General features: G+C 46.6%; 10 protein-coding genes across 12 annotated transcripts; 7 read left to right on the top strand and 3 right to left on the bottom strand.

The window, feature by feature from the left end:
• The first annotated feature begins 1,827 nt into the window (after positions 1 to 1,827).
• On the top strand, positions 1,828 to 3,079 carry FOIG_10771 (uncharacterized protein). The gene is made up of 2 exons (XM_031211243.1): positions 1,828 to 2,106; positions 2,165 to 3,079. The coding sequence occupies exons 1-2, from the start codon at positions 1,874 to 1,876 to the stop codon at positions 2,859 to 2,861; spliced, it is 930 nt and encodes a 309-aa protein (XP_031059176.1). The 5' UTR covers positions 1,828 to 1,873; the 3' UTR covers positions 2,862 to 3,079.
• Positions 3,080 to 4,653: 1,574 nt separating this feature from the next.
• FOIG_10770 (uncharacterized protein) lies at positions 4,654 to 5,796 on the bottom strand (the record flags this gene model as incomplete). The annotated part of the gene is made up of 1 exon (XM_031211242.1): positions 4,654 to 5,796. The coding sequence occupies one exon, from the start codon at positions 5,794 to 5,796 to the stop codon at positions 4,654 to 4,656; it is 1,143 nt and encodes a 380-aa protein (XP_031059175.1).
• A 1,155-nt stretch (positions 5,797 to 6,951) lies between these two features.
• On the top strand, positions 6,952 to 7,575 carry FOIG_10769 (uncharacterized protein; the record flags this gene model as incomplete). Its single annotated transcript, XM_031211241.1, has 1 exon — positions 6,952 to 7,575. The coding sequence occupies one exon, from the start codon at positions 6,952 to 6,954 to the stop codon at positions 7,573 to 7,575; it is 624 nt and encodes a 207-aa protein (XP_031059174.1).
• A 127-nt stretch (positions 7,576 to 7,702) lies between these two features.
• FOIG_10768 (uncharacterized protein) lies at positions 7,703 to 8,236 on the top strand (the record flags this gene model as incomplete). Its single annotated transcript, XM_031211240.1, has 3 exons — positions 7,703 to 7,713; positions 7,793 to 7,954; positions 8,032 to 8,236. 3 exons carry the CDS (start codon positions 7,703 to 7,705, stop codon positions 8,234 to 8,236), a joined length of 378 nt encoding a protein of 125 aa, XP_031059173.1.
• Positions 8,237 to 8,904: 668 nt separating this feature from the next.
• Positions 8,905 to 11,256, top strand: FOIG_10767 (uncharacterized protein). The gene is made up of 6 exons (XM_031211239.1): positions 8,905 to 9,295; positions 9,345 to 9,458; positions 9,507 to 9,636; positions 9,690 to 10,095; positions 10,144 to 10,551; positions 10,608 to 11,256. Exons 1-6 carry the CDS (start codon positions 8,980 to 8,982, stop codon positions 10,659 to 10,661), a joined length of 1,428 nt encoding a protein of 475 aa, XP_031059172.1. The 5' UTR covers positions 8,905 to 8,979; the 3' UTR covers positions 10,662 to 11,256.
• On the bottom strand, positions 10,764 to 11,966 carry FOIG_10766 (uncharacterized protein). Of its 2 annotated transcripts, XM_031211238.1 has the most exons (3): positions 11,676 to 11,731; positions 11,445 to 11,590; positions 10,764 to 11,391 (listed from the first exon to the last, which is right to left on the bottom strand). In XM_031211238.1, the coding sequence occupies exons 2-3, from the start codon at positions 11,552 to 11,554 to the stop codon at positions 10,857 to 10,859; spliced, it is 645 nt and encodes a 214-aa protein (XP_031059171.1). In that variant the 5' UTR covers positions 11,555 to 11,590; positions 11,676 to 11,731; the 3' UTR covers positions 10,764 to 10,856. The 2 variants fall into 2 exon arrangements, with proteins under 2 accessions (XP_031059171.1, XP_031059170.1); XM_031211237.1 differs by having other exon boundaries at positions 11,445 to 11,966.
• A 984-nt stretch (positions 11,967 to 12,950) lies between these two features.
• FOIG_10765 (uncharacterized protein) lies at positions 12,951 to 15,372 on the top strand (the record flags this gene model as incomplete). Its single annotated transcript, XM_031211236.1, has 6 exons — positions 12,951 to 13,268; positions 13,316 to 13,885; positions 13,935 to 14,037; positions 14,084 to 14,487; positions 14,564 to 15,143; positions 15,196 to 15,372. The coding sequence occupies 6 exons, from the start codon at positions 12,951 to 12,953 to the stop codon at positions 15,288 to 15,290; spliced, it is 2,070 nt and encodes a 689-aa protein (XP_031059169.1). The 3' UTR covers positions 15,291 to 15,372.
• Positions 15,373 to 16,611: 1,239 nt separating this feature from the next.
• Positions 16,612 to 18,913, top strand: FOIG_10764 (uncharacterized protein; the record flags this gene model as incomplete). Its single annotated transcript, XM_031211235.1, has 7 exons — positions 16,612 to 16,753; positions 16,830 to 16,943; positions 16,997 to 17,129; positions 17,189 to 17,606; positions 17,671 to 18,147; positions 18,201 to 18,275; positions 18,331 to 18,913. 5 exons carry the CDS (start codon positions 16,612 to 16,614, stop codon positions 17,908 to 17,910), a joined length of 1,047 nt encoding a protein of 348 aa, XP_031059168.1. The 3' UTR covers positions 17,911 to 18,147; positions 18,201 to 18,275; positions 18,331 to 18,913.
• Positions 18,914 to 19,326: 413 nt separating this feature from the next.
• FOIG_10763 (uncharacterized protein) lies at positions 19,327 to 21,462 on the top strand. Its single transcript, XM_031211234.1, has 5 exons — positions 19,327 to 19,804; positions 19,857 to 19,947; positions 20,000 to 20,068; positions 20,131 to 20,724; positions 20,782 to 21,462. Exons 1-5 carry the CDS (start codon positions 19,394 to 19,396, stop codon positions 21,219 to 21,221), a joined length of 1,605 nt encoding a protein of 534 aa, XP_031059167.1. The 5' UTR covers positions 19,327 to 19,393; the 3' UTR covers positions 21,222 to 21,462.
• FOIG_10762 (uncharacterized protein) lies at positions 21,336 to 22,686 on the bottom strand. 2 transcript variants are annotated; one of them, XM_031211232.1, is made up of 5 exons: positions 22,315 to 22,686; positions 22,241 to 22,263; positions 22,174 to 22,193; positions 21,733 to 22,118; positions 21,336 to 21,685 (listed from the first exon to the last, which is right to left on the bottom strand). In XM_031211232.1, exons 1-5 carry the CDS (start codon positions 22,578 to 22,580, stop codon positions 21,388 to 21,390), a joined length of 993 nt encoding a protein of 330 aa, XP_031059165.1. In that variant the 5' UTR covers positions 22,581 to 22,686; the 3' UTR covers positions 21,336 to 21,387. The 2 variants fall into 2 exon arrangements, with proteins under 2 accessions (XP_031059165.1, XP_031059166.1); XM_031211233.1 differs by having other exon boundaries at positions 21,336 to 22,118.
• Between the last annotated feature and the right edge of the window lie 1,826 nt (positions 22,687 to 24,512).

Below are 24,512 nucleotides of genomic sequence, written 5' to 3'. Positions count from 1 at the left end.
CACCTTCTCCAAATACGAGCCTCGAAAGACAGCAACTTCAGCGATAACAAACCGACGAATTCTCACTTATATCTGATAACAAGGCAGCATCTCCACATGATAAGCATCGACTCATTTCCCATTTCCCCAGATTGAGCTGATACGGATCCCAGAATCTCCTACGTAAAGGCAAGCCCGAACAAGGAATCGATTGATAGCGACCCCACCAGGAGATAACCGCGCACCGAGCTGACACAGCGCGTCAACTGACTTTACTGGGCAGAACCTGTCACCCAAGATCCTCCGTTAATCTTCTCCGCATTCTACGTTTCGTCGGTAGTTACCACGCTTGGCCTCTTGCGGAGACATCCCTGTCTGACTCGTGAACTATCGCGTGTCACGCCTCGTGGGTGGCTTGGCGGTTTAGTGATTCAGCCTTTGAGGGGTAACACCACCGTTACAAACTAATTAGACATTGCATCTGTTGATTGGATATCGTAAAACACACTGTACTACTGTAGTTGTAGTGTTGGACTGCTGGTCATAGCTCCCAATTAGCAGTATAGGACCATCAACCGCGAGCCGCGCTCTCTATCAAGACTACATGATAGCTGGAATATACTCGAATCAGCCATTTGCCGATGCATCCGGCTTGTCATTAGAAGGCGACGTTTAATTTCCATACTCATCCCTCCTAAGACTTCCCATCATCAACACTGCCTGCTTTATCAGGGTCACTTCATGGCTCCCTTAGACCGGGTGCGATCGTGAGGGTGGCGAAGAGATGCTCCGTGCAGCTCACTACACGCGGGTACGATTTGTGAGACTGCTAGACTTGACACTGTGGCAACATCATACAATAATTGCAAATGTTGAGCCAGCTTCTCTTTGCGGCGATATCTGGGACCCCTGATGCAGCACAGATGGACCATGAATGCACGCTGAGGAGAATTTCCAAGTGATGGCATTAGATATTGTTTATCAACATGAAAGTACCTATCGTTTGACTTTGATGTCTTCTTATCGTCTAGCATAATAGTCAAGCCCTTCCTGTTACCATCACGTTCACTTGTAGCGTGGGAAGTAGCAGAAGGATGACTTGTCAAAATCAGTAAACGAGCCCATTTTCTGTGATTTCCGCTCTCCTCATCAGGCTGCTCGAACTTTCAGCTAATTTATACAGCAAGGTGCCCTTCATGTTTACCTCGAAGGGTTGTGGACATGGCATAATCAAGAAAATGCGCAGCTAACCGCGTCATCTTCTCAAGACGCAGTACAACAAGACCAAAACCCCCAACTTTTGAAGAATGATTGAAGCTCAAAAATTGTGATATCGATACTGGAAAGAACATGACGTGGAGTTTGGGCGCCACTTTTGTTGTTTCATTCCATTCATAACCCGCCTATCCAATCATCACTCCTGTTACAGTCTAAGGTGGTAAAGAATATGGATGTCGACTTGTACAATTTCCTTTTTCGCGGTCGCCTTGCTAGGGGATATAATAGAAAGCATATAGTTTACTTATAGCATTGGCTGAACTGGTATCCATCTATGCACACCTAACCTAGGTAACAAGATAGCCCTGATTGTATGGATAAGATGTAATTATATTAACATATTAAGAATCATCACTAGCCTGATATTGAATTCTCTTATCTACACAGAGAGAATTTAAGAGATTAATATCTGTATACAACGGAAGATAATATAAAGCGGAAGAAAATACATTGCTTCCTGTATTAAGAGTCTATTTAAGCATCAAGTAAGCTTACATAATACTCTAACGTAGAGTATAAATATTACCTTTAGGTTAGATCTTATTCCCCAACAAAGCACTTACTCACATGTCACTTATCAACCTTCATACTATATACAATCCGTGCATCTTTAGAAATGTCTGTTCTTCCAACTGTAGCAATCGCTGGTGCGACTGGTAATCTCGGTGCCAAAGTTACTGAGGGCTTTCTCCAACAGCCATTTCGCGATAGGTTCCATGACATCATAGTCCTGGCACGCTCCCGCTCACCCAAGGCCGAGAATCTCGTGAAACACGGCGCATCATTGCGCCTGTATGCCGAGGAGAACTTGCAAGAGGCACTAGCTGGAGTTGATGTCCTGATCAATACGTACGTCTACTTCAGTTTGACTGTGACAAGACCTGACACAGCTTGTTCTTAAATACAGTGTAGGTCCCAGTGGTCATCACTTCAAAGAAGCCCTTCTTCGCAGCATTCCTGGGTCCGGCGTGAAGCTCTATTTCCCTTCCGAGTTTGGTGTCGACCATTATGTGCACGACTTTTCACACGAAGAATGGGACGCTAAGAAGGCGCATTTCCAGCTAGCATCAGAGCTCATCCCCAACATAAGCATGTGTCGCGTCTATGCTGGCCTATTTCTCGAGGACTCCATCGGTCCGTGGTTTGGCTTCGATACCAAGAGGGGCCGATACGAGGCCATAGGGGATCCTGCGCAGAAAACCTCCTACACGAGTATGTATGACGTTGGCAAGGCACTCGCCATACTCGCAAGCCAACCAGTCGGCACCATACCGCCTGAGGTGCACCTTAGCAGTGATAGCAAGTCTATGATTGAGATAGCAGAGCTTATGCAAGCGAACGGGGCTGATCGTATACAAGTGACGAGTGTGCCGCTTGAAAGCTATAAGGCCAGTGTGCTAGCGAAGCCATCGCCTACGCCAGAGCGATACCTACGCTTCTTGATGGGCGAGGGCAAAATTCAGCACTCGAGTGATGGGATAGGTAATCAAAATGATATAGTCCAGGTAACTGGAGGCCTATCGACTTGGATGTCTATGTCGCAGTTGGCAAAGGATACCGGTGGAAGGCCTTGGGCTGAAGCGGAATGGGAACCAGTCAACTAGTGTCCATTTGGATATCAAGAGTAAGATACTAACAGCTAATTCTGGTATAGTATAGCAAACCGCTATCACAGATGGAATAACTTGATCAGATTATAGTCTGAAAATTGATAATCTTGTCGAGGAGACTGCCAATGCCACTTACACTTCACGCACCCCGAGCTTGCTCCCATGTGACATTGATCCCAGCCTCAATCTAGAATGAGAGATTAGTGACGAGATTTAACTGTAATTAGTATCAGTATCATAGATGTGAATATCTTAGACTTTGATGATTCCCTGGTTTATCGAGGCAATTTTGTGACGCGAAGGAATACTATGCCGCAAGCTAGTATTCAACCGACTGAGCCCGACTCACCATTGATCTGTAATGACATGGATGTATGTTGAATTACTGACCGGCGGCCGCTACATAGGCGTTGAGGCTAGATAGATGCTGTATGAAGAGCATTCAGCCGCATGTTGAAGGACCTTTTGACCCTTGAGCTGGCTAGCGGCTATTGCGGGTTTGCTTCCGCCAATCCCATCACATGGATATTTTGTATCATTGGCCCTTGACACGAAGCGGATAAGACGGCATGACACTCTACGCATTGAAATGACAAGGTTAGAAGCTGCCGAGATCTTTTGTCTTTCGATCTCAGACGAAATGGGAGTCATGAGGCACAATTCTACAGCTCTAATCTCAGCTTGGTAACACATCACTGTGTCTCTTCGATATTATTCTTCAAGAACAACAAAAAGCAATATAAAAGGCTTCAGTTTGTCACTCATGGATATTGAACTCCTGTCACTCACCACTTCCAGTCTCAGATTCTTGCATTACCAAAACCCCCTACACACAACATATATGGTCATCATGAAATCCACAATCCCCATCCTTGCTCTGCAGTCGGTTGTTGTTTGCGCGGGATTCACGATGCCAGAGAAATCTCCTAATGGTGTATATAGTGTACGTGTGAATGATCAAGGGGTTGGAGTCTATGATGGACTGACAGTTGACCACACTACCACCGTGACTCCGAGGGCACCTTCATTTCACCTGAAAGCTCGCCAGTGGAGGGATGAAGGTGGATAGGAACGGAGTGATCCGGAGATGTTCTGTGGATGTGGGTATGTATAAACATTGGCATCAATCCTCATCATCTTCAAGTGCATAATAAATTAACTTCTTGAAAACTCTGGTCTCTCTATGAACCATGGAAATTGCTATACAGCAGTCGATATGCTTAAAGCACAATTTGACAGATCGGATAACGGCGTGGGTGAGGTCACTCAAGCTTGGTATTCTATTTGGGGGGACGTGGTAAGTTGTTTTCAATCTCCGTTGGACACATTTGTACTCAAGTAGGCAATTGCATATCCTATTCCTACTACATACACCTGAATAGGTTGGATTCTGCTGTACTGACGGTCAATATCTGATGACTTCTTCCCAATACGCCGATCTCCTTGTGCAGGTCACAGATACATGTGGCTGGTATGTGCCAGGAACATTGGTACCGTCTTCCATCGGGTTTGATACGGTTGGCTGTGGGTACATGAATTATTCCCCTGGCCTTGACTTCTGTGCCATTTCAGACAGCGGTAAATTCATGGGCCGCAACGGGCGTTCCTGAGCTTGAACAAATCCACTGGCTCTAGAACTGGCAATGGGAGCCCCTTCATACAGTACCGCTATCAATCATCAAACCCACTGCTTCGTTCTTCCTGTCATAGTAAAGATTTGATGCCATGTCCATAGTTGGTATTCATATTCAGTTTCCAAAGAATTAAAGAAGTCCTTGACGCTCTTCTACGAGAGTTCTTTCTTGGAATCATCATTCAAATCGAGTTTTGCTCTCATACCTTTCCCACCTACATTGAGAGCCACGCCGTACTTTCGCTGCTGGGTCTTGTGATCGTCATCCGGCATTGTTACAGAATCTTGAGTTGAGTTGCCATCTGTAGAGCTTCCATCGCCTAGATGACGCTCAAGCTCAATATCTACAAGCCACGGATACTGCGTGAGTCCCTTGCTTCCCATAAGTGCCGCATTGACGAACAAGGTCTCCCCGGGGGCCAGTTGCTCTTCATCGCCCTGGCAGTAACTGGCGACACAACATCTTTGAGACCCATATCGCTCTAATCTGTCTTGACGAACTTTCATGTCTTCAGGAGACTCCCGCTTGGTCCCTTGCAAGCGTGGCAGACTCTCCACAACTCGTGACTTTGCATTGTCTATGTCGCTGAAATGGGATGGGTGTTCTGAAATCTGTGGTCGCCAATAAACGATCTTTGCGCCCCAACTGTTGTGGACATGTCCGAAACAGTGAATTCGGGGCTGTGATTTTGCAATGGCAGAGAATAGTTGAGGGCAACCGATTCGTTGCCTTTGTGGCGTCATATCCATTATGCCGTGCGGCGGGCCATGTGTCACCACCATGTCAATCCCTTTTGGAATAGCAAACTCATGGGCCCCATTGTACTGGAAGCCCCAATCCGTGCTGCCGGCTGTAGCAGGAGTATATGGACTGGTATAAACCTTCATCAAGGCGCCATTCTGGAGGCGAATCTCATGCGTTCCTTCGTTGAGGAACATGATACCATGGTCTCCCTCAATGAGCAGCCTCTTAGCCTCACCGTAGTATCCGTACTCATCCTTGATACTTTGCTCGAGGTCCTCTTGTGCAACTCTGCTTGCTTCTGCTATCTTATTTTTGAAGACGCCATCGTCAAGAGAGAAGTCATGATTTCCTGCAATGACAATCTTGATGGGGGCATCGACTTCCTTGAGAAGTTGAATCGTTTCTCGAAAGCCTTCCAGTTTAGAATCTTCCGTGAGGTCACCGCAATGTATGACAAGGTCGACTGGTGCGAGCGGTTTCTTATCTTCCTCGAAGCGTAATCCGTGAGTATCTGACAGGATAAGAACCCTTGTCTTAATGAGGGAGGACATTTTCAAACCCTACTTTTGTAAGGTAGTGATGTTTCGGGAGAAAAGAGGATTATAAATGGTGAACATGGCAAATGGAAATGAGTATAGGAGCGCGATCGAGCTGATATTTATTATACGTGTTTAGTGGAACAAGTTTATTTAGTGTTTTGAGCTTTCCGATGGATGGTTAGATACCAAGACAAGCTTCTCAGAAAGAGTTTCAGCCGTGAGTCTAATCCCGAAACTTTACACATAGTTCTCACTTTATGACTCAACGAAAAAGTAACGTTGTTGCATCAATGATCTTCCACGGCTAGCATGCACGGAGGCTAACCATTTTGACCAAAGAAATCATGGCAGAGAAAACATTATTTTGATCCACATTTAGATATTTTTCTTTATTAATATTACCCCATTAACTCATGGAATCCGGTTGCGTTTATTGGTATGTTGATCTTTTTTTCGATAACCGGCATGTTACAAAGCGAATAAAAAGTCCGGTATTTAGTATCTAGTAACACAAGCACTGCGTACTTGATCTGTAGACTTACATGAAGCTCATCAGCTTGGTAGTATGGCAGATTGCCTTACAGCGAGTATTGGCGGCTCTAGATATAACTGCAACAACCTAAGTACAAGATGTGATAATGAATGGCTAGTAGATTTGACGTACAAATCCAAAGTATATACCCAGAAAGTACATGTTATAAGATCATCGAATTCGAAAGGCGCGCTTTTATCACATTGGTAAACTTGTTCTGCTTTCTAGTAAGAGATGTCTAGGCAATGATAAGGAGGACTCATCGTTTGGTCTCATCAACAGGCATATATTAAGAAACATAATAGAAAAGTGACAACTCTTCCACGCTCGTGATCCTTGAATAACGTTTGTGGCACAGTGCCATAAACTGTAATGTTGAAAACTTTTGTAATGTCAGAGCAGTACCATGCTAAGTTCTGTGTGTTGATATAAGCTCTCACTCTCAACTGCAAATAACAATACCATGGAAATACTTCGACAAACTCTATGCTAAAATTTGACTGCGCATGAGTATATAAGAGCATAAGGTATTCCTTTTTCCACTAGATAACTCTCCCCCACTTTATCACCAGAGGCTCCTTTTCACCCAAGTTTGACCACCAATTTCACCAAAACTTGAACCGACAGCAGGCGAGATGGGCCTTTTCGACTTCATAAGCCGAGCTTTTCCTCCTTCCTACCAAGAAGTCACAGCAACCAAGTCATGGAAAGTGACACTCTTGTTTGGATCTGACCCAGACTTGTTGAGAGACGCAATCCCGCAGGTGAAACTGGACATCGGCTGGCAAGCCCACCTCGAGCTTTCCACGAAAGATATCATCGGTTTGATGAGGGAAGGGCTGTACGTGTCTCAGGAAAACGTTATTGTGCAGGAGAGTTGCATGACCGTACGTCCCTACCAGCAGGAGCACCAGACGTACTACTATGATCGTCATTTTGCTCTTGCCGGCCCTAATTGGAAAGGGAATTTGGTGGTCACGACACTTAGTTGCCATATTGCAACCAACTTCCGTGTTGAGCATCTCTCAGCTGACAAAGTATGTCGCTCTTATGCATTGGATGCTTCTAAGACGGAATGCTGGGTATACTCTTTTATGATAAATAACCCTGAGGTCAACGCAAACTTCATTTTAGATGACACTCCCTTGAAAGGCTTATGGCCGTGGCCTCGCAATGAACATGTCATTCAAGGAATGGAAGGAGAAAGGGAAAAGACGAAGGAGAGAATCGAGGAAGTCGAAATGCTTGACCTGCTCTAAATGAACTGTCGAGCTCCATGAACTGGAAAGGACGCACTTGCTTGTTTTGATAGACTTCAATATACTTAACTTCTGGCTCGCCGGTTTATCTCTTACTTTTCCTTTTCCCATCTTCAAAAACATCACCATGGCAAAACTGTATGTGTACTCTCTGATTCACAGATTACCACAATAATCAACAACTCACCACTATGATTCACTGTGCTAACTTTTATAGTTTAATTTACCATATCACATTCGCTCTCCGGTGCTCACAGCCGCCCCAAGCCCGCCCCAACCCACAGTCAAGCTCTCACCCTCCCCAAGATGCGGCTCCTTCCGCCGGCCAGGGTCAGGCCGCCGACGCCACGGCGCGTCCTCCGGAGGTGCACGACCCTCTGTAAGTCGACTCTTTCTTCCATAAGTCATCGTTTACCGTTTAATCCAATGAGATGCTAACTATCCTGACCGATCTAGTAGCCCAGCGGGAGCACCTCGGAGGAGCACCGTCGGCTGGCAACTACCGGCCTCGACGCTCCCTGGCAGCGGGAGTCGCGAGCCGTGGGGGGTGGAGACGGCACTCTACACGGGCTGGGTTGGGGCGGTGGCAATCATTGGGGCAGTGCTGATGGGCACCGGATACATACTTATCCAAGCGATGAAGGTGTATTCATCTTTATAAACATCAATATAACAGCGTTATGCGTTACGACACACTATTATGATTCACTAACTTACATCACGGTGATGCACAATGCTCGGATTTGTAATTTATTCACAACATTAAACTTGCACCGTGAATGACCCTGACGTCAGGCGACAGGATATTATCAAACAACAAATGCCCGTTAGGCCCCGATGCAGCGCTGTTACCTTTGACACAAGGAGACGGGCTGCTGCTCATTATAAAAACTGGATACTAAAATCCTTTATGCAGTCTTATTACAATGCCTCATGAGGACTTCGCTGGGGACCGAGATATCCTGATACTCGAAACTACGTAAGGATATAAGAAAACATCTGTCTCTTATCTATCCCAAGAGATAAAAGACGTAGGTAAGTAAGGCATAAATTTAGGTAAATTCAGTATAAAATTAATAGACCTTTAGGCTAATCTTTTACAGCACCTTAATGCCCTGTCAGAAATTTTCTCGCTCCCTGAGATCTGCCCTCTGTCCTACAGCCTGGATGGGAGTCAATCCATGTCCGCCGTAGGCTCACAGCCTGAATGCATTCATGCATATGCTTCAGATTATCACTGTCCGGGTGTGATTCGTCGCTGATCATAATAACGGTCAGCCCTAATAACCATGCAGGTTCCTCAAAAAGGCGGTTCCCCTCGCAACCTGACGACAAAATTCTCGCTGTCGCCTTGCCTGGCTACTGGATGTCAAAAACATCGAAACACAGTTTCATCATCACAAGATGCCTACAAAAGGCATAGACCATCGCCGCATACATATAGTGCTGACTTCGGCAATGGACTACATCAAGGGCTTTCGACAGTATCATGTGAACTTCTGGCTCTGCACGCTTCTGTTATTTCTCGTGGAGCTTGGTTGTGCAATCCTTGCTGCTCCTTCGCCAATGCTTCTAGAGACAGCCGTCTGTCGGCGTCATTTTGAGAAAGACAGACAACTTCTTAATGGAGAGCCGACTGATGAGTTTTGCAGGAGCAAGGAGGTACAAGTGCATTTCGCATTCGTAATAACTGTGCTGTCAACACTGTCGACATTGGCTGGTATGCAAAATCACAACAGCCATCCAAGGCAAAGGCTGACTGTGGAAAGCGACGATGATGCAAATACCAATGGGAATGATTGGGGACAAAGGCGGTATTCGTCTTGCTTTTATGCTGAATGCGACTAGTACTATCTTCTACTGGGGATGCATAGCAATCGTAGGTATGGCGTCCCGCATCGCACTTAGAGTAGGCCTACTCATCTTGATAGGATCGCAGCAACACTTTCCACTCTGGGGCTTCTATCTCTCACCAATGTTCATACTCTTAGGAGGTGGACCATGGGCGGCTGGTACACTTGTTTTCGCCGCCATTAGCGACAGTGTCAAGCCAGAACAAAGGCATGCCCCAACTCTAATCATTCCAAATCACGGAACTGACATGAATACTTTAGAACAACGGCGTTCTCGATCATGGAGGCGATATCAGGAATTGCGGACCTCCTCGGGCCAATTATTGGCACAATGACGATGACCATTCATCTCGGGATTCCGTTCGCTCTCGCACTCGTGGTTTTCTCTTTGATGTTCATTCCAGCGAGCCATCTTCGCGAGAACACAGTGAGCGACATGGAGGGTGTTCGGTCATCACTAGCTGAGACCGAGTCACTTCTCAGTGTCGACAGCACTTCGGATCGTGAGGAGACTGACTTAGAACACACCGCCAGGGACCTGCTCCCTCCAAGAGCCGTCATATTCAGCATATGCTTTATCTGCTTCTTTTTCTTCCAGGTAGCAAGGGACTCCACCAACTATTTGATACCTTGGGTGTCTTTACGCTTTGGAGAGACCATGGCCCGGGTATGCTGGCTCACTCAACCATAATGTTATCAACTGACCATGTCACAGGCCGGACTCCTATTCTCTCTACGAGCAATCATGTCATCTCTTCTATACTTTGTTATCTTGCCGCTTGCCACTTCTTGGATAGACCAGACTTGGCAAAGTGCAAACAGAGATCTTGCACTTTCTGCATCAGGTGCTTTTTGTTGTACATTGGGCACTCTCATTGTCGCAGCCGCACCAAACCTTGCGACGGTTGCTTTTGGATTTGGACTATCGGTTCTGGGATCAAGCATGACCGTTACGTTACGATCTTTCCTTGCTTCAAACGTGCAAAATGCTTTTTCGGGGCGTTTATTCGCGGGTATCTCTATGACAGGGACTATTGGTAGCCTCGTTGGCATGCCCATCATGGGAGCTGCCTATTCTTTGGGCATCAACTACAATATTGGGCTTCCTTTCTTGGTTTCGGCAGTAAGTTACATCGAGCTAGTATGTAACTAACTCGTGGCCAGCTAACATAGTCCCAGCTATCGTATTTTCTCGTACTTGGACTCCTTGTATGGCTTGCGTCGAGGATTTGACATGGTGACGGAGACAGCGGGCGAGTCGCGAGAAGAGGTTGCAAGCCTTAAGACATATCTACGTGAATATTAAACACCCATGCATTAAATTGAATATCACGTCGAGGTCGCATGGATATTTTTTGACTATCTTCACTAGTTACATTCACGTTTCTCATAATACCTGTCTCTGACATCGGATGCAAGGGACGACCCTTAATAATGCTTTGGACAGACCCAACAAGCCCGCGCAAGTTTGATTGTGGCATCATTCAGACCACTCTTGCAATCGAACGACCAGACAGACGGACTATGGGTCGGGGTGAGGTCAACGCTAAGGTCCTCAGGCCTAGAGGCAGGTACAGTGAAGTTGACACGACCTCGATTCTTCTCGATGCGGCCGACAATTTCATCTTCACCAATGACACAGATGCCCAAGACATCCAAGAGATTTGTCTCAGCCAAAAAGGCACGCAGCCGTTCTACAAATCCAGCGGGCAGGGGGACGTCCTTGTACTCTTCTTGGCCAGGATGATTGAAGCCAAACTCATATGGCTCCAGCATATCATCCCAAAACCTCCAGGACCGTGGAACTAGGTAGCCTCCAGCCATTCTACCATCTGGAGGGACAGGCCATGGGGTTGAAACGTGGCCGAATTCCACAACACGTTCACCTTCTTCAATGGAGAAGTGTTTGTGAAGTAGGGCCAGGCCAACCGTGTCAGTGACCCCAAAATGTTGAAAGATATCTCTGTATAGATCATGAGAAGGAAGGTCTGGCAAACGGAAACTGGGGGGCCTCACCTCAGTTCTGCCAGGTCAGCCCTGTCTTCAAGCTTGGCCAAACGTTCACTGAGAAGTTTGTTTGACTCGCTCAGTGTGGACAAGCTGTTGAATACGTCGATGTGCCACATGTTGTTAAGCTATTGTGCAAATAGAAAACGTGGATACTATTGGGGACCCTGAAGTTAGTTGTTGATTTGGTTAAGCTAATGTCGAGACTTTCCGATGGCGTCAGAACGAGGGCCTCGATACATCATATTTTATGGCCTCATAGAATGAGGCTCTCAGCCTGAACTTTCGTTGCATCCATTCATTGTAAGCTATGTACAGTCTTTCAGTACACCAGCACTTTGAGCATCCAACTCTGTTGATAACCCCGCCGTTCATCAATAATTTGCGGGTTATGTGCTGTAACGCGACCATTCATATCCGTCAGTTATCTCCGATGCCTAACTTGAGGCCTACCCTCCCCATGACCTGTATGACATCAAGCTCCATGCGGAGCCTCAATTTTAAATATGTATTGTATCCGGGACCGGGAAAGTGGTCGGAGATGGATGTGACTTGTCCGCTTTACCTCGGGTCATGGGGCTCTAAGATCGATTTATGCATCATACATGCATCTTATCCTCGGGGAGCACGAAAGCTTCTGATATCAAACCAGAGTGCCAAAATAAACTAGTCCAAGGGCCTACTAAGATCTGCCAAAGTTACCTAAGTCTTTTTGTTACTTAAGATAGATGAACTTGGGTCACCGGGTACATGTACAAAAGAATGATGGAGTGATGGGCACACCATTTATCCTGATTCTAGGCTGATCCGTGCAGCGCCCCCCTGCACACCGACTGTAGACGATATGCGCGCGTCAGTCTTTGCTGAGTGGCTTTGTGCAGCCTTGTTTCAGAGCGGGCAACATATGCACGCCGGCATCATTATTGTTTGGGGTTTAGATGTTTGTCGTTTCTGCATGGTTTAGTCCCTTTGCTAGGACGTTTTAGCATGGAGCTCAAACCTTAAATAAAACATATATAAGATAGGAGCTTTCGATTTTCTAGGCCTTCTCTGGTCCTTGAAACTGGGCTGACACTCTAGAAAGGTAATATGATTCCATCCTGGCTTGTGTAACCCACCAAAAGATCATATTGCTTATTTCGGCTTCTTGCAGGACCCTAACGGACTTGTTCAATGTGCAAAAGCCATATCGCATGCAATAGGTCGCCCTGAGACATACTTGCCGTTAATCTCTCTCCTAGACGGAGGATGTGCTCCTTTTCAATCATGTTCTGCGAGTGAGCAGCCTCCGTAGGTCGTCCGACCTAACGCTGACGCGCCCTCCGTCTTCTCTCGGACATCAATGAATTGAGAAGCATCACATTGCAAAAAGAATGTTGCAAGAAATCGCCGAGGAGTTTGCGACCGCAGTTGAGTGCTACCAACCGTACCATGTGTAAAGCGTTCTCAGGCAGTTTCATAGCCTTTGTCTAACCGTCACACAATCTCCTCATTCACACTTACCATCAATTCGCCATGTCACATCCCTATTCACCCAACCGTAGTATTCTCTCCGTTCCCGATGGGGATGCTCGATCTGCGAATGACGTATACGATGGATCTGAGCCATCTAGCCACGCGAATGGCGATTTCCGTCGAGGCCACGTCCACTTCGCTGCTGAATTGGGAAGCGCCATTGAAGAAACTGTTGCATCGATTTTAACAAGACACGGAGGCTCTGGTGTTGACAAGAGCCTTGCCTGGGAAGCCATCCAGAGTCTAGCAAGGTCCAAGCTTGACGGACTTACAAGTAGCTTGATAGCACAAGAGGACCAAGGCTTTCACACTTCTAATGTATGTACCAGTTAGTTTTAATTAACAGAAAACTAACTCATTGCTAGAATTTTATTTCTGCCGCTGAAACTTCGCTTCTCTCTCTTGGAAATGCCGGCTCTATGGACCACGATGTCCCATTGATGACAGACTTGGATGCGTTCTTCCAGAATGAACAGCCTCCTGGCTTCGAAAATGTTCAAAGCCTGGCCGTACCAGAATTAGAACGTACCATTTATGATGATGGTCCCTTCTCACTGTGGCAGATGCCCATTCCAAGCCCCTCCTCCGGAACGATTACTCTGCCAACCAATAGTCCATCCTTACAAGAGCCGTGGCCCGATGGAAATTCTGTTGACTCTTCTACGACAGGTAGCACACGCACTATCACAACCACTCCTGTTCCTAGACGTCGTGGTACGGCGGCCAAACAGGCCGGACAAAGACTCGCGATTCCTCAAGCACGGCACGACGATTCTTGGCCCCAGAGAAACTTCAGACCTTTATCCAAGCGTTCCATAACTCAAGCTGATCGTTTGATGCAAATTGATGTGACAAAACTACCTAGTCAGCGATCTAAGCGTGGAAGACCGAGTCAACGGCCTAGTTGCGCTCGTTGCAAGATTCAGAAGAGAAGAGTGAGTTAGGAATCTTCAAAATCAACGAGAGAGCTCACAAGCGTCAAAGTGCTCTGGTAACGCTAAGGCTTGCGAGTCTTGTGATGTGTCACCCTTGTATCGACATCTCTGCATTCCCGCAGATTTTAAAGGGTCGCGGACTCTCCTTCACAGTATGTCATCAAGTCCAGCAGAAAGCTCAGTGCCAAGATATTGTAGGCTTGTACCAAACACGGATCCAATCTTTACTCGATAACGTCGCTGAATGGCTCCCGGTAAAAAGTTGTAATGCAGTAAATATTGAAATCTCAAACGGGTTTACACCGACAATGCAAGTGTCATTAAGGCCGTACGTCCCTTTCAGCCAAGATGCTCTCACTCACGTGCTATTCCGTGGGACTGAAGCTGGCATGATTACTCCGAAGGCTGAGAGCACGGCATTTTCTCTGGAAAATGGCACTTTAACACCGGAGAAGATCGATGCCTATTGCGATAGCCTTGCATTCGACCTAGCACTGAATGAAGGAAGGAAGGCAACGGACAGGAATAGGCTTGCGAGTCATATTCTTATGTTTGCTACGACACAATGTGCAGGACTTCAGGAAGTGCCGAGGATAGAAGGGGTATGTAACTGGGTCGTTTGTCATCTTGCCTTGAATGACTCTTCGGGTGCACAACTCAAACTAACTCGGCATGTAGATCGGCTTGGTACAGCTTGCGCTACGGTTCTGGGCCATGCAGGCTGTATTTTTCAAGTATCCTTGGACGATAGTGAAAGGTGCTTCAGAGATAGGCATGTCTCCGCTGGATATCCCTGGATGTTGGTTTGGAAAGACACTACTCCCGCGGCTTGTCAACCAACAACTCGACAAGGCTTTCGAAACCCGTATGGATGAACTTGAACGAGAGATCCTTGAACAACTTCAAAATATGATCCTCCGCCGTGACCGAGGCACGTACTGGTGTGCCATTTTCTTAACAACCTTTACACTCTTACATAGCCTCGAGAAAGACTCGTGGAACATGCACGCCTGGGAGTATGAGAAGAATCGTGATGGTGGAACTCGTTGGCCTTTGAGAAGAGACCCGTGTGATTACTATGGTCAGAACAAACATATCGCAGATACATTGACGACATATTTCCGTATTGTGACGAATGGGCATGCGCCGTTTGGCATAGACTGGACAAAATCTTCAAACCAAGGCCTCCTGGGTGAGAGTTCATATGCTCGGTCGCTGATTGAGGGCATACAAAAAGACCTACAGAACCCCCAGTCCAGTAAGTAAAATTCTCCTAGGATTTCAACTGACAATCACTAATCATACAACAGACTACGGGAGAGAGTTATATGCCCTGAGCGAGTTTCGAAGGGACGATATCGAGAGCTTGAACTATTACTACACCAAGAGATTGATTTTAGGTTAGACCAAGATACGACGCTATATTTATGAGTATCTCAACTAGAAAGCTATATATAAACACTTGAAGCAAATACAGAAAAAAACCTGTGATGTTATATACCGTCCCGCAATAACCATCTTCGCTAAGCCGGCGGCCGCCCACGATTCGTCCATCCAGCCGTAATCAGCAGGCATCTACGGGGTACATGTACATAGGTACTCCCTGTAAATCTGTGACGCTACCAGGTGGATACTACGGGTAACTGATCTTAGCTCAGGAGCAAGGCAGAATTCGCAATGGGCACTTACACGTACAGTAACATATATCTTGACGTCTTCATCCGGGTATCTTTTCGCAATTAATTCAAGCCCAACGCAACATTTTTCAGCACAAAATGACTCTTCTCATTCTATATGTGAGATGGTCTCAACACCTCAGCTGTCAGTTGGTGGCTGTGAGACAACGTCACAGCGTCACAGCGTCACAGCCTGACTTTCACAATGCTGTCATCTGTGCTTGCGCGTCGGCCATAGGGAAAAGGATCGTCGCAGTTTCGGAGCCACATTTCGATTGAGGTATCTTTTCCCGTGAGCACCTTCAAGCTGTGTAACGCGACGTGTTTTATCTCCTCATTCGAGTTCTTTGTGGTAGGCTGCAATGGTCAGCGAGACTGGTTGCACAAACGGGTGAGTGCTGCTGACCTGTTTGTTGACACGTTTCATCTTCTCATTCATTTCTGTGAAGAATCAAGTGAACGGTACAGGATAGTAGTAGGTTAGGTACAAGAATTTGCGTTGGTGATTAAGAAATGTTTCAGATTATTGCTTCTTTCTAGCAAGGGAGCCAGCTACTCAGCTCTCCTTATACTTCATTCCTCTTCATCCTCATCGCCCGGTCAAACTTGTGTTTCTCTTAGCGTCGGAAAGTATGAAATTCTGAATATTCTAATGTTTTCCGATTGTCTTTCTGTTTTTCTCGAATCTATATGATCGAGGCCATCAATAACAGAGTTGCGGAAATTCAGGTTCGGGCGTACAAATAGTAGAGCCTGATTTACCACTTGCTCTTCTGATTCGCTTACTCCAGTCACGTTGCATATCTCAATGTGACATGGGCCAACGTAATACTCCATTCATTTTGCAGCTGGTATCCTGGTGGTGACATCCATTCCGAGCATGTCTTTCCCGACGGTGCATGTTCTGAAGCAAGGGTGGCCTCGAACCTACCGCATTTCCGAGTCCATTTGCCGATAGACTTCCTCTTATGCTAGGGCTTTCGCCCGGTAAATATACAAGAATGCCTTGCAATCAATTCCACGTCTTGCTAGCCCCCTGCCGTTAACATGATGCAGTCGAAATTCGCCTACTTGGCACTGGTCTACTTGGGTCTCATGACCCTCGCCGACTCCGTGACTGACAGCCTTCTCCCCACTCGGTCGGGTCGCTGGAATCTCGCCACTGCGGCTCTTATTCTCAAAGGCGTATCTGGTATGTCGGCGCTTCTTGTCTAGCGAGACTTTCGATCATAACCTAAATATCGCTTTATTACTGACTCACAGCACAGATATTATAGGCCAATCTGTGATTGGCTATTTTCTCAACACTAAGTCTAGGCATCATGCTATGAACATTAACACCACGAGTATCCTTGTCGCTAGTCTCGTCACATTGTTAAGCTGTATGCGAGTATCGAGCATACAATTCCCATAAAATCGAAACTAATAGTAACAGTATTTTACGAACAGCAATGGCCTGTCTTGGTTGCCATTGTCGGCCCTCTAGTAACATGTATCGGAGGAGGGTCTCATGCCTCATCATTTCTCGTACTCGCCATACTCCATGATCAGAATCCCCCTCATCATCGGTCTGGTCCCTGATACTTGACACCCTGATAATCATGACTTTATACTAATGGGATCTCAGTTTCACAAGTTACTATTGGACAGGAGCTACCTCAGTCTTGGCTCAGGCTCTCGGTCCATTCTTTGCCTCTATCCTCACTGATCAAAGTCGCGTCCTGCCCGGGATACTGTCCGGAACCTGTTGCCTTATCGGCTTTGGGATTGTTGATTCGCTGAAGCCTCCGCCTTACGAAAGCAATAATTCTAGTCATGATGAGTCCACTTCCTTGTTGCCTAATAACCAAAACGACGTTGAGCTTAAGACCCTCAGCATATCGGTTACAGAGTATTTGTCTAGATGCTTTGGCAAGAAGTCTCTGATCAGAAGCTCGAGTCTAATATTTCTGCCACAAGTACTTTTCCTCATGGCTATTTGTAAATCAACTCGGCCACTTTTCAAAACCTACATTCAGCACAGAGACGATGTTAGTCCTACAGAGGTATGTATATGAAGTCCTATATCCATTTCATACGCACAATCACTTACCTTGATTCTGTATCTAGGCAGAGGCTTTGTGGCTTCTCCGTAGTGTCATGAGCGTTCTGATTTTTGGCATTATCCTACCAGCCATTGTTCTGGGCACTGCACCAAGGGTCTCTTATCCTAACAGCATCAATCTTCGTGTCGCCAGAATCAGCGTTCTATTCATTTCGACTGGCGCCTTCATGATCGGTCTATCAGGTTCTCTACGTTCCATCACAACAGGTCTGTCTTACCCAAAAGCCGAAGATATCACTTTCTGAGACCAGTTCCAAGCCCTTGTAATAAATACTTTCGGTGTAGCAATTGATCTTAGCCTGATTGCCCTTGCATCGTGTAGCTTCAGCAGCTCCGATGCAGGAACTGTCATGATGACCTTGGCATCAATCGAGAGCGCAGGAACATTGCTCGGGATTGGGGTTCTATACCCGATCTATCAGTGGAGTATTAACGAAGGCCTACCGTTCCTCGCAGGAGGCGTTCCTTACTACATATGCGGGGTGAGTATACACAGTTCAAGTCTATGTAGCCTACCTGCTTATTCCAACTACAGTCTCTCTACGCAGTCACTGCCGTAGTTGTGTGGTCTTTAAGAACGAGAAGACAAGCTCCTGATTCATGAGCTGTGGTATGTAGGATCAACCCTATAAGAACTTTGCTAACAGACGTTCTCCCCACTGCAGGGGATCCAATAATCCCATGCAAACAAGATCTTGAAAGCCCTAACCCGGGGTCGAAATAGTTGAAAGGCCGAGTTAGGAACTTGTAGGCCAATAAAATACGGTGGTGTGATGGGGTACCAACTCGATAAGGTTCACAGGACTGCAGATCGGGGCATTTGAGAGCTCGTTTCCTTTTTCCCGTAAAGTTACAGAAGCCGGTGTCGCTTCTCCTGGTCCAGTATGAAGTCATGGGTATAGGCAATATGAGGGGGTAAATTAGCCGTTCTTGGAATTCAACTGGCTGATATCATTTTCCTGGTACTGTGGACTTGACCTGTGATATTGGCTACTCAGCTACCGGTCTTGGCGCCACTCGGCTTTTCCCTCATTATCTTGATATATCTCGCTAAGCTACATCATAAGCTTCATATCACCAGATATGTCTTGACCACCTAAAGAGTCAGAAGACTAGCTTCCAATACTTCGGGCTCCTTCTGTCTCAACACCAAACAAGTATCCATAGAACTGGCATTTGTGAATGGCTCGGGCTGCATATGAAGTCCGCGGAACTTGCTTATATAGACGCCCAGCTGCAGACTGCAACCCGACATGAGACAATTCTGATGCACTGGGCCAACCAAGATGGGACTATTTGCAAAGCAATGCCATGAATCATCGTATCTCAACAGCGAGTATTCAGGAAACTGCTCGGGACTGGTCGATGGTCGCCAAACGAATACGACGGGTCCACAACGGCCATGCCCGTGCATATAAACTGTCCTGATCAAGATGCCCTCCTCTCCACCGCATTGCATGCATATGCGTCGATACCGTTACATCACCCACTGAACCGAGTCATTCAACCGGAGCGTGTTTGTTTCAGAGAGTAATTTCGCCAAGGCTTTACGAAATATCTGCTTGAGATGCATCGGTAGTTGGCAGTGGCCTCGGGGTCGGGCCCTTGAAGGTCCCCGTCACATGAGCTTCGGGCCTTCGGGCGGCACTAACTGCAGATCATCTACACCAATATAGATTCAGTTCTGTCGATCATATATCGGATCTTGAAGTATAAAGTTTATACACCATGAGAGGAATATCTATTCATCAAGCTCAGGACAGGACAGTCGAAGAGTTCAGCAATTGTCAATCATCTCGCATGTCGTCCTATCTAGATCTCCTCCTGGGCAACCCCCAGTATGCCATCTTTTGCGGCGTCACTTTATTCACTCTCTTCGTCATAAGATGCTCTTTACTCGGCCATGTTACGAAGTTCCCGGTCTTGAATCCGAAAAAGTCCCTTGAGCTCACCAGCAACCGTGTAACTCAGGACTTCATTGCCGACAGCAAGAATATTCTCACAAATGGCAGGGCTTTATACAAGGACCAACCGTACAGAGCTTATACAGACTGGGGAAAAGTGGTCGTGATTCCACCAAAGTTTCTTGATGCGCTGAAAAGCCACAAGCAGCTGGACTTTACGATTCCTGCCGAAGATGTACGTTTCACTTCTCATAGTGGCTCGATAATCGCAGTGACTGATTCAGCAGGACTCTCACGCATATGTTCCCGGATTTGATCCTTTTGTTTCTGACCCAAACATTTCGAAAGTTGTTACCAAGTACCTGACCAAATCTTTAAGTTGGTTTCCTGTTTATCCTTGGCCTATGACATACTGACTCTTTTGGCTCAGCCAAGCTCACGGCACCACTCTCGGAGGAAGCATCTCTGGCCTTTCGTCAAGTTCTTACGGACTCCACTGGTAAATATCCTCATCAAATACCTCCAGGGTCGAACAGAGATTAATTTTGCCGGACGTTGTAGAATGGCATGAAATGCACCCTCAACACGATATCGTCCGTATCGTATCGCGTATGTCATCACGAGTATTCATGGGTGAATCCCTCTGCCGCGACGACGAATGGGTCAGAGCCAGCGGTGACTATACCGTTCAGTCCTTCAAGACAGGTGACATTTTACGGACGTATCCTCGATGGTCACGACCCTTTGTGCATTGGTTTCTTCCATCTTGCTGGACGCTGCGCAAGAAATTGGACGAAGCAATCCAATGTCTAGAACCCCATCTTGAACGTCGCAGCGTTATCTCAGCAGAGGCTGAAGCACAGGGAAAGCCCTCGCCTTTCGACGATTCGATTGAATGGTACAAGAAAGAAGGCTCTACACGTAACCCAGCACTCCTACAAATCTCATTGTCACTCGTGGCTATCCACACAACGTCCGATTTGCTTATGGAAACGCTTTTCAACATTGCCCAGCATCCTGATTTATTCCAGCCTCTTCGAGAAGAGATCACGGATGTGTTGACTACAGAGGGACTCAAGAAGACAGCCCTATACAATCTGAAGCTCATGGATAGTGTCATCAAAGAGTCTCAGAGATTACGACCAGTTCTACTCGGTAAGTAGCTCACCAAGTATTCTACAATCTACATCTTGCGTCTAACCAACTTTCAAGGCTCCTTCCGAAGGCAGGCTATGGCAGACATCACTCTTCCAAATGGCGACGTGATCAAGAAAGGAGAAAAGATTGTCTGCGATACAACTCACATGTGGAACGGCGATTACTATGAAGAAGCTGCAAAATTCGACGGCTATCGTTTCTTGCGAATGCGGGAGGCATCTGAGCAGGACAAGCACCCTCATCTTGTTAGCACCAGTTTTGACCACCTGGGTTTTGGCCATGGCAATCATGCGTGCCCTGGGCGATTCTTTGCGGCGAATGAGATCAAGATCGCATTGTGTCATATGCTGTTGAAGTATGATTGGAAGTTGGCGGATGGCGTAGTTCCTAAGCCGTCGGGTTTCGGAATGGCTTATTTGCCTGATCTCCAGGCTAAGCTACTTATCAGACGACGGACTGAGGAGTTGGATATTGACTCTATCGAGACTTATTAGATAGAGGGTTGTGAACTCAAAGCTGGCTACTCATTAGGGCTATTAGATGAGGACAAAGGCAACAAAATTGACTTTATCCTCATGGAATGCTCTTTGCAGGAATATGAGTCTTCTACACAGTTTCTATTCAACGTATCGTTATATTTTGGCTGATTGTATATCGCTATCAACATGGTTCTGGGTAGTCATCTCTGTCATACTCTCCGGTCCGCCGTGAATAAGAGCGAAACATCCGTCTGGGTTTCGAAACACTTCCTCTGTCCCCCTGTTCTGCTAGCCTCGTTTGGCTATCTAACCCTTGAACATCCTCTAGATGATATGTCCCGTTGCTAACCCTACTCGAAAATGTGCCTTCAGCTATAATGCCACAATGCTTATCGCGAGCGATCTTGCCGATGAGATCCGCCATTGACATCTCGATGTGTAATTTTACAGTGTATGCTAGTGGGTGAAATTGCATATATCTGTGGAAAATCAGCATGCTTTTCGTGAGCTGAGGCAATGGACGTACACAAAGGTATTTCGTAAACTCATCATGGTAATAATAAGGACGTCCATACTCAAGGAGAACCCAATGATAAACATATTGAAATGCGTTAACCTCTTATACTTCGTAAGGCCGTGAATAATCAGATTTTTGCGAACGATGTGGATGAAGTAGAAATTCAGACAGCCATCGACAATAAGATAGATGACTTTTTCGCATCGATCCCACCACTCATTGATGTGGATATATCGTTCAGATACTTGCAATCGCGCCGGAATCCAGATGCAATAGACAGAAATATTAACGGCCGTTATGAGTGTGCCGATTAGGACTTTGAGGCGATAGGCTTTCTTTTTGTTGGTGAGGAGGATGCCGCAGCGATTGACGATGATTTGGAGAAGGAATTGGACCTATCGGGAGAGGGTTAATTTTGGCGGTTCGCGCGGATGACTTTGAAATTCGTACCTGAAGAGCCCATGTCGTAACTGAGAAGCGGTCAGTAAAATTCATATTGAAGAGACTGAAAACTTACGAATTGTAAAATAAAATGCAAAACTGTAGTTAATGTCAGTAAACATTCTCATCGCCCAATATGGGACAACTAACCTTGGGGGTATAACGCCCAGTAAATGCAAGATACAAATAACCATAAAAATCGTACAGACCGTCAACTCCCCCCAGACCATTATAATATACGCATTTCGAAACACTCGCCGGCCATGGCGCTGATACACCTGCCAGGTCTGCCTGATGGCCTTAAACGCAGTCAACCATCCAAAACCAAGTGTGAAGCCGAACGCCGCCGAGGCGATGATAAGGTCGCCTCTTGTAACCTCCTGAGCGTTGTAGTGGGGAGATAGGAGGGTTAACATGGCATGTCAGATGGGAAATCATTTGGGCGTGATATCTCGGGTCATATTTTCCATGGTTAAGGAATTGGAGATGCATAAGAGGGAAAGAAATTTAGAGAAGGACATCATAGACTAGAGGTGAGAAAAGCAAAGATTTGGCCGAGGGCACATGCAGGGCGATATGTAGCGGCAGGCTAATGATTGGGAGTTGTTGAGATGCTAGCTGAAGCCTCTTCATGCACGTCGGGTCATAATGTATCATTGACGTAACTCGATCAGCAATGTCTGAGTGTGAACAAGTACCGTCTACTGTAGCATCAACCAATGGGGAGAACCTTAAGAGTGCCTCTTTCGCCCCTAATCCCCAAAGTAGTTCAAGCCTTTCCCCGCGTCGGCAGATTCCAGACCGAAAGAGGCGCCTTCACTGCCGTCAGCGGTTAAGAACCGTACTGTTGTGTGATGTAGGTTCCGAGTCGTGCTCGTGGCTTTGCTTTTCTATGTGCTGCTTTTCTTGGAATATTGGGTAACAAGATCTGCGTGCCAAGTGACGTTCTGCGTTAGCTGATAAGTGACCTATCGATTAAAGGGTTGCGCATCAACCAATTGGTGGTCGTGAGTGGCTAGAGATCGGCGGTTGTGTGGTGAGGCTGAGACTTTTGAACGAGTCAAGCAGGGAGAGTTTGAGGGAGCAGTGTCTAGAGTGCGTCCAATTGCATTGTAGCGAATCGATTCATTTCGTGGCGATCCAGTCTCTTTGAGCCCTCATATTCGAGCGGTAGACATCACTCAAACTCTATCCATCGTCTTCAAGGACTCCTCTCGTATCGTGGCATCTTCATTTCGCCTACGAAGCCACTCTTCTCACCGCCTTCAGCATATTATCAACATTCACACGAAGAAAAGAAAAGAAACGTAATTAGGTTATGGCGCAGGTCATCTGGCTTCCCAACGACTCGGTTCGTCACCCGCTTTCCTAAGGATAATCCCTCCCCGCTAGCAACCGGATCGTCAAGCCACAGCTAGCCGTTAGCACAACCAAAAGATTGGGATCTTCCATTGCGATGAGGATACTGCTTTCAGCTTTGCCGCGCTGCACAGTAGCAGAGTCAGGATAGAGACGAATCGGGTGCGGCTCGTGCCGAGACCCATGACTCCAAACTAAGGAGTCGGCTTTATCCCCTGAGGCGATCCCTCGAATTGTCGCTTATGCCGGTGCTGAAATCGACACTAACGGACTCGAGTAGTCGAGGGCCAGGATTTAAATGTCAGCTGGACTGTACATCCAGCCTTTGGCGGCTGATGGCTGAGCTAAGGTAGAGTGCTGAAGTACCTCTCATGACTTGACACCACTCAATCTGGCTTGGGTTTGGCGAAGAGTATTTCCAGCGTGACACACTTGCGAAACGATTTCAGTGAGATAAAATAAGTTCTTAACAAGTCCTCTAGCGTTTGTAAAGTTGTGGCAATTCCAGCAAGTCGTACTATGTAGCATAAACCCAATCCAACATGGCCGACCCTGAGGCTAATTAGTTCCATCATTTACTTCCCCGCAAATTCGAGCTGAGTGATCGCCCTCTAATTGAAGCCGGTGCAGATGAAACGGCACTCATGACACTCGCTAGTACAGGAGGCTTAAGAAAGGGTCTGTGCTAAGATCGATCATTGCGGTACCGGTTTTAGAACTGTTAAGTGCGACGATCAGGTTTCAATAAGGCTGATGTCGACGAGAATAATGCCATGTCGAGGTAGCTGTTCGCCGATGGTGCCCAGTCTAACTCAACTACCCTAAAGCTAGTGCAAATGTGGAGACTGCCCGTCAACGGGCCTAATGCTGTGAAGCACTAACGTCCGTCACCCAAAGACTGGCCACCCCCACAGACCGGCCACCTCACTTTTAACCCAGCCACCCAATTTATATATACTTTAAACAGTCACAACTCTACCAATTTAATT

This window comes from Fusarium odoratissimum, assembly GCF_000260195.1.
Source record: "Fusarium odoratissimum NRRL 54006 unplaced genomic scaffold supercont1.19, whole genome shotgun sequence".
NCBI classification, from domain to species: domain Eukaryota; kingdom Fungi; phylum Ascomycota; class Sordariomycetes; order Hypocreales; family Nectriaceae; genus Fusarium; species Fusarium odoratissimum.
Note: the sequence above shows the minus strand (reverse complement) of the source record. Positions and strands in the feature narration are given on the sequence as shown.